We start from the raw sequence: 8,502 nt of genomic DNA, 5'->3' as shown, positions 1-8,502 counted from the left end.
TATACCCAAGAAATAAGCCCCCAACACATCCGGCTTTTAAAACCAACAGGGCTCATGTCCACAAGATTCAAAGGGCTATAGCAAACTAAGAAATGGCTCTTTAAAGGCTTGTGGGCAAACTCATCCACCTGAGTCCAGCACAGAAGCAGCCTTTCGAAAAAGCACCCAGGCTTTATGTCAAAGAGCTTTCCCAAATTAAATAGGTGTGAAACCCAATCCCTACCTATCTACTCTGCAGTTTTAACCAAAATTATCTGAGTATTAGCCAGATCCATGTACATTGGGGATAATAACACCTCCCCCAATGCCTACATTATGTGATGTCCTGCATATGACCACAGCTACGTCATACGTGACTATGACTCTGTCAGCTCTAACACTGTTTATGATTCCCCAGGGTAGGTTTTCACATACAAGAAAATCACCATTTTCAGAAGATATACAATGTGGTTAACTCTGTTGCAACATCTGGCTTTTCAGACTTTTCCTAAAGAAGCCACATCTCAGTTTTATGTCTCTGCTTCCCAGAAATGTGACTAAATGTGGATGTCAACCAAGGCTAAGAAGTGAGAGAACCAGGGAGATGTCTCTGAAGATGGTTTATCAACTGATAAAAGCCCAAACACCTAGAACTCTCAATGTGATTTACAAAGAATATGATAAACCTATGCTAAGTCACTTCAGTCGTGTCCGACTCTGTGCGACCCCATAGATGGCAGCCACCAGGCTCCCCCGTCCCTGGGATTCTCCAGGCAAGAACACTGGAGTGGATTGCCATCTCCTTCTCCAATGCATGAAAGTGAAAAGTGAAGACAAAGTCGCTCAGTCGTGTCCGACTCTTAGCGACCCCATGGATTGCAGCCTACCAGGCTCCTCCATCCATGGGATTTTCCAGGCAAAAGTACTGGAGTGGGGTGCCATTGCCTTCTCCGATGATAAACCTAGACAGTGTATTAAAAAGCAAAGACATCACTTTGCTGACAAAGGTCCATGTAGTCAAAGTTATGGTTTTTCCAGTAGTCATGTATGGATGCAAAAGTTGGATCACAAAGAAGTCTGAGCACTGAAGAATTGATATCGAACTGTAGTGCTGGAGAAGCCTCTTGAGAGTTCCTTGGACTGCAAGGAGGTCAAACCAGTCAATCTTTAAGGAAATCAACCCATTCATTGGAAGGACTGCTGCTGAAGCAGAAGCTCCAATCCTTTGGCCACTTGATGTGAAGAGCGAACTCATTGGAAAAGACCCTGATGCTGGGAAAGAGTGAAGGCAAAAGGAGAAGGGAGCAACAGAGGTTGAGATGGTTAGACAGCATCACTGACTCGATGGGCATGAATTTTGGCAAACTCCTGGAGATAATGAAGAACAGGGAAGCCTGGCATGCTGTAGTCCATGGGATCACCAAGAGTCAGAATGCAACTTAGCAACTGAACAGCAACAATGTTTCACCCAATTCCCTTGACATTAACCACACACATAAAGTACAATACTTCTAGTTCCATACAAGTCTCACATTTTTTTAAATTTTGAAAAAGACTCTGAATGCTATGAGTCTCATGATACAGTCTGCAATTATAATAGAAAGAGACAATAGTGATATCATCCCAAGAGGGCTGAGCAGGCTGAGTCAACAACTGCATGTTCAGAAGCGTTCACCCTGATTGGACGTGCTACATGTTCCAAGGCATGCCTTCACTTTCATTGAGGAAGGTCTTGCCCTGACTCTCTAGACTTGAACTTTAGATGCTTTCCCTGCTCAGCATGTAGGAAATTTCCTAAAGCCTGCCACTCCATAACCAAGCCACAGAACCTGGCCATAACCAATCAAGAAAGAAGTGTGAACATATTATATTATGGTGACTTTAAACTTTTTTAAGGATTTGAATATTTTTATCAACATGAATCAACAAGATATATGTTTATAAAAATATTTGACTTTTATCAACATAAATCTTACATAAAATGATTTTAAGAGATAATTCACTGCTCTGATTGAAAGTCCTCACATGCCTGTTAGATTGCATCCTATCCTCTCCTGCTCTGCTCCCCAACCAGCCCCGGACGTACCTGAAGAACTCTGGATTCTAAATCATAGTCCACACACAACTGGTAGAGAAAAAACATCAAGGGTTTTGGAAAAGTCTTTGACCTGAAGTTTCCTCAAATGCAAAGTGAGCTTTGTCCCCTGAGATCTAATTTAAGAAATTTATTGGTGGATGCTCAGTTCATAGTGGTCATTTGATTCGTACTTTCTATTGTCTGATCTGTGTGATATTCTCAAGATTTGTGCCATTTTCAGTATTATGTCACTAGAATAAAACTCTCTTCTTGGCCAACACATTGAGTTTTGTTTCCATGTGTTAGGTAACTCTCGCGGCTCAATGCCTAGGTTTTGCCTCCATAAGAAGAGGAGCTTGAGCTGACAGAAATATCTTATCTTTCTGTTTTCATGCCCTATACTTCCAGATCTGCAGCTCAGGTTTTCTGTGGACCCAGAAACATGCAGGGAGTCATGCAGCAATTTTTTAAAAACATTTATTTTTACCCTGAAGTGTCTGGAAAGAAATACCTTACAGTAAAGAAATTATCAGGTCTCTCAGATCAGAATTCAGAAACTTAGATGTATTTATGTTTTGGTGATCCTTAAAGAGAAGCAGAGGCATGTACAGAGAGAACAAGGGCTTAGAAATCAGGCAAACCTGAGTTTGAACCCAGCTTTGTAGGTTACTAACTCTGTGACCTTAATCAAGACACTGATCTCCCAAAGGTTCAGTGTCTTCACCTGTAAAACAAAAGGATACATATTCATCTCACCAAAGTGTTTTCTTATTAATAATAGGATAAAATGAGATAAAATATATGAAATCACTTGGATAATTGTAAAATACACACACATATACATATTTATTCTTTGTATATAACATTATCTTCAGAAATAATACAAGGTGTAACTATTTGTCTTACCACCACAAGTGATGATGGTGTATTATTTAGATAACTGAGATGAACCAAAATAATACAGATATAACAACCATTGTTCACGTACAACCTGAAGCACTATGGAATTCTAGAAACTTAATCAACAAAATATTTACTGAGTTTTACACTATGTCACTTAGAGCAAGATACAAATAAATAGGATTCAGGCCATATTCTCAAAGGAGTTATATTCTAATGGGGGAAATGAACACTGAAAAATAGTTATTAAAGTTCTTAAAAGATTCCAGCTGAGCATTATGGGAGTTCAAAGAAGGAAAAAGGCATATTCAATTTGGATAATTTTGGAAGCTCCCTAAAGGTGGCAGCATTTCTGAGGGGCATTGTAAAGTAGGTAAGGTGCTGAAAGGTAGAGATGGGAAAATATTTTAAAGGAAAGGCACTAGGGATCTTCAGAAGCCAGTGAGCTTTACCAGAATGCAGCTTAAAAAAAAAAAAAATAGAACATTAAGGGTATTACATGTCAAGTAGGAGTTTGTGGTTGATTCAGAGGCAATGGGGAGTCGTGGAAGAGTCTTGAGAGAAACGCTGAAATCAGAGAAGTGCTTCCAGGTGATTTCTGAAAAGAAATCATCTGCTGTGAGTGAGGGTCAGTGCCGGGGTTAGAGTTTGAGGGGTATGTTCTTCTAATGTGGGGAGGTAGTTATAGATATTAGGACTCAAAAAAATATGATTGACAAGCAGTGAGGCCCCAGGGGCAGTTGACTTCATACCGTAGTCAACAGGCAGCTCCAGAGTGAGGCAGCAGGGGTGCTCATGGATGGAGAGCGACAGGGTTGCACAAGAGAGCAGGTTGTTGGGGTGCTTTTTTCAAAGGGCTGAGAAACATGAGAAGCCAAGAGGCTGAAGAGAGAGAAAACTAATGGGTCAAACAATGAAGGCATAAGGAGGGAGAGAAAAGGACAGACAGAGGTGAACAGAAGAGAATTTTAGACATCAGCATGGTAATGGTACATGGGAAATATCTGTGCCTAAGTAGATATCATCACCTAGTGCTTTCAGACCTCTTAAAATCTCCTTGTGGTTCCATTTAGTAGCATGAGCTTATATGAATCTCTGTCGAAAGCTAAACCACCTTCTATTCTGAGGACTAAAACCTCCAGGCTCAACTTGGCCTGCCTAGAACCCACTGGGCAAATCTTTGGTTTGTCAGAACAATAAAGTTTCTAAGCACTGGAAGGGCCACTATTTCTCTCCTAAACTTTCACCTCCCTGAAGCAGCTCCTTCTGCTTTTCCACCTACCTCTTCATTATTCCCAGAGCGCCCCTGGTTTTCTAGAGAGTTCATTCTCCCCATATCAGCCAATCTGCCTCAAGAGCACTGTCGAGTGTGGAAGTGCAGCACCAGAAGACCCCTCCTAGACTTCGTCCTAGTGACCCCTTCAATCCTGTCCAGTCCCATTAAGATGAAGAAACTGAAAGGTGGGCATATATCCAGAGAAAAATTTGGCTCAAAACTATTCATGCACCCGAATGTTCAGAGCATCACTGTTTACAATAGATAAGACATGAAAGTAAGCTAAATGTCTATTAACAGGTGAATGGGTCAGAAAATGTGGTACATATACACATGGAATATTACTCTGTCGTTAAAAAGAGTGAAATAATGCCATCTGCCACAGCATGGATGGACCCGGGGAGTATCATAATAAGTGAAGTAAGTCAGACAGAAAAACACAAATATCATATGATATCACTTGCTGCTACTGCTAAGTCACATCAGTCGTGTCCGATTCTGTGCGACCCCATAGATGGCAGCCCACCAGGCTCCCGTCCCTGGGATTCTCCAGGCAAGAATACTGAAGTGGGTTGCCATTTCCTTCTCCAGTGCCTGAAAGTGAAAAGTGAAAGTGAACTCGCTCAGTCACGTCCAACTCTTCGTGACCCCATGGACTGCAGCCTACCAGGTTCCTCCGTCCATAGGATTTCCCAGGCAAGAGTACTGGAGTGGGTTGCCAGTGCCTTCTCTGAATGATATCATTTACATGCAGAATATTTTTTTTTAATGATACAAATAAACTTGATTAAAAGACAGACTCACAGACTTAGAGAATGAATTTATGGTTACCAGTGGGGAAGAGTGGGTTGGGAAGGGATAGACTGGGAGTTTGGGATGGACATATAAACACTGCTATATTTAAAATAGATAACCAACAAGGACCTACTGTACAGCACAGGAATTTAGTTCCATATTCTGTAATAACCTAAATAGGAGAAGAATTTGAAGAATAGGAAAGGAAGGAAGGAAGGAACAAGAAAGGAAGAAATTATATGTTAAAAAAAAAAAAAAAAAAAAGATGGTGGCTGGGCCAAGACCTCCAGGTCAGTTAAATGTAGACAGTGAAATCTCGGTACCCCAATTTCCTATGCCTTGCTCCCCATTTTTCCCTGATGGAATCATTTATTTCTCTTCCCAACTCCCTTTCCTCCCCATCAGTCTCCTTAGGGCATTTTGCACTTCAGCATTCCTGAAGGAGTAAATGACGGGGTTTAAGAGAGGTGTGACCACCGTGTAAAACACAGCGACTATTTTGTCTGCAGGGAGGGTGACACAGGGCCTCATGTAGACAAAGGAACAGGGGACGAAGAACAGGGCCACAACTGCAAGATGGGAGGCGCAGGTGGAGAGGGCCTTGCGCCGGCCTTCTGAGGTCTGGGTCCTCAGGGAGCACAGGATGACCACGTAGGAAGCAAGCAGCCCCGTGAAGCTGACCACTGAGATGGAGCCACCATTGGTGATGATCAGCACGCTGATGAGGAAGGTGTCTGAGCAGGCCAGCTTCAGCACCGGGTGGACATCACAGAAGTAGTGGTCAAGGAACTTGGGGCCACATAAGGGCAGCTGGAAGATGAGGACGGTTTGCCCAACAGAATGCAGTAAGCCCCCACCCCACGCTGCCCCCACCAGGAGGCCACACGCCCTTCGGTTCATGACGACCGTGTAGTGCAGGGGCTTGCAGATGGCCACGTAGCGGTCGTAGGCCATCAGCGTCAGGAGAAAGATCTCGGTGCCACCAAAGAAATGGAGGAAAAATATCTGTGTGATGCAGCCCTTGAGGGAAATGACTTTCCTCTCCATAAAAGAGTCCAGGATGAGTTTGGGGGCTGTGACAGAACAGTAGCAGATCTCCGCAAAGGACAAGTAGCTGAGGAATAGATACATGGGGGAGGTGAGCCCTTTGCCGGCCATGATGGTCACCACAATGAGGCCATTACCCAGCAGGATGGCCACGTACAAGAGGAGAAACAGCACAGAAATGACCTTCTGGGCACCCTGGTTCTGGGAGAATCCCAAGAAAATTATTTCAGTCACATTGCTTGTAGCAGCCATGTTCTAAAGCTCAGGAGCTGACACCTGAAATCACAGAAAGCAAAGATGTCTCTTCAATAGTTAGAAGCATCCTTTTCAGACCTTGAGGAAAACTGTCCTTATGATCCTTCTTGATCCCCTCTGTCTTGAGCTTCTCCAAAACATGCTCTCCTTGAGACAAATGGACAAGACAATGGTCATAAAATCTTGATATTATTCCCAAAGCAGGAGCTGAGCTTGTAATAATCTTCTTTGAAGTGTTTTCTCTGATTCAGTCACTTCATTAACTAATGAATCTCCACGAGGAAATAAGAGAATATTTCACACAAAACAAATGAAGCTCAGAGAAATTCAGTCCTTAATTCAATGACACACAGCTCGTCTTTAAACTGATGTCTGCATCTCTCAAAATGTAGCTGCTGCTACTACATATTCTGCTCCTGAAGTGTGCACCCTATATTTGGATCCATAATAAGCGTTTCAGTCAATCTTGCCATACATGATAACATGGAAGCAACTTTTGCAGTGGCTACTAGATGTTCTCAACCTCAATTACCCTGCAGTTATTGAATTGCAGGCTGCCTCCCTAAAACGCATAGGAGAGAGGCTGAAAGGGAAGAGACAGTCACCCTGCCTCATCTGCTGTCCTTGGAGGTGTCTATGGAGCAGAGGAAACGTGAGTAAGTCTTTTTTTTTTTTTTTTAACTTTACATAATTGTATTAGTTTTGCCAAATATCAAAATGAATCTGCCACAGGTATACATGTGTTCCCCATCCTGAACCCTCCTCCCTCCTCCCTCCCCATACCATCCCTCTGGGTCGTCCCAGTGCACTAGCCCCAAGCATCCAGTATCGTGCATCGAACCTATTAGAGAGCTCTGCAAACTGACAAAGGGTGATCAGACACAGAAAATCCATAATCACATTTCTGAAGCCGTCGTTCCCTCAAGGTAAACAAGCTCGACCAGCAAACCTAAAGGCATCCTAAGACCATATTCACACACTTCACAACCAGCCCACAGTTCAGGTCAGCGTCTGTGTGTTGACCCAGTGACAGAAACACAGGGTTTGGGTCAGGAGATGAGTTTTTAATTCCAGCGCAGCTATTTAGTAGCTCTATGATGTTAAAAAAGTCTATGATTTTCTTTCATGTCTATAAATTTCATCTGAAAAACAGAAGTAAAAGTACCTTTTCCATGGTGCTGTTTTTCAGGATTGAATGAGCTCACAAGTTTTAAAACAAATAGTAATTGTATAAGAGAATAATTGATAAGAATATCAGATATAATTTTTTCTTTTTTTTTAATTTATTTATTTTAATTAGAGGCTAATTACTTTACAATACTGACTCGATGGACATGAGTCTCAGTGAACTCCGGGAGTTGGTGATGGACAGGGAGGCCTGGCGTGCTGCTATTCATGTGGTCACAAAGAGTCAGACATGACTGAGCGACTGATCTGATCTGATCTGAATGTATTGGTTTTGCCATACATCAACATGAATCCACCATGGGTATACATGCGTTCCTAATCCTGAACCCCCCTCCCACCTCCCTCCGCATACCATCCCTCTGGGTCATCCCAGTGCACCAGCCCCAAGCATCCTGTATCCTGCATCAAACCTGAACTGGCAATTCGACCCAATCAAAAAATGGTCCAAAGAACTAAATAGACATTTCTCCAAAGAAGACATACAGATGGCTAACAAACACATGAAAAGATGCTCAACATCACTCATTGTCAGAGAAATGCAAATCAAAACCACAATGAGGTAATATCTCACGCCAGTCAGAATGGCTGGTATCCAAAAGTCTACAAACAATAAATGATGGAGAGGGTGTGGAGAAAAGGGAACCCTCTTACACTGTTGGTGGGAATGCAAACTAGTACAGCCACTATGGAGAACAGTGTGGAGATTCCTTAAAAAACTGGAAATAGAACTGCCTTATGACTCAGCAATCCCACTGCTGGGCATACACACCAAGGAAACCAGAATTGAAAGAGACAGGTGTACCCCAATGTTCATCACAGCACTGTTTATAATAGCCAGGACATGGAAGCAACCTAGATGTCCATCAGCAGATGAATGAATAAGAAAGCTGTGGTACATATACACAATGGAGTATTACTCAGCCATTAAAAAGAATATATTTGAATCAGTTCTAATGAGGTGGATGAAACTGGAGCCTATTATACA

At 42.5% G+C, this 8,502-nt stretch overlaps 1 protein-coding gene across 1 annotated transcript; it reads right to left on the bottom strand.

The window, feature by feature from the left end:
• Nucleotides 1-5,392: 5,392 nt before the first annotated feature.
• On the bottom strand, nt 5,393-6,391 carry LOC147358568 (olfactory receptor 4X1-like). The gene is given in 2 exon segments (XM_086342061.1): nt 5,393-5,425; nt 5,427-6,391. Coding segments are annotated over 2 exon segments (933 nt in total). The 5' UTR covers nt 6,327-6,391.
• Between the last annotated feature and the right edge of the window lie 2,111 nt (nt 6,392-8,502).

Source organism: Bos grunniens, chromosome 15 (genome assembly GCF_055505025.1).
Source record: "Bos grunniens cultivar Pamir isolate PY7600 chromosome 15, Bosgru_T2T1.0, whole genome shotgun sequence".
NCBI lineage: Eukaryota > Metazoa > Chordata > Mammalia > Artiodactyla > Bovidae > Bos > Bos grunniens.
The sequence above is the reverse complement of the archived record's forward strand: the minus strand, read 5'-3'. Positions and strand labels throughout refer to the sequence as shown.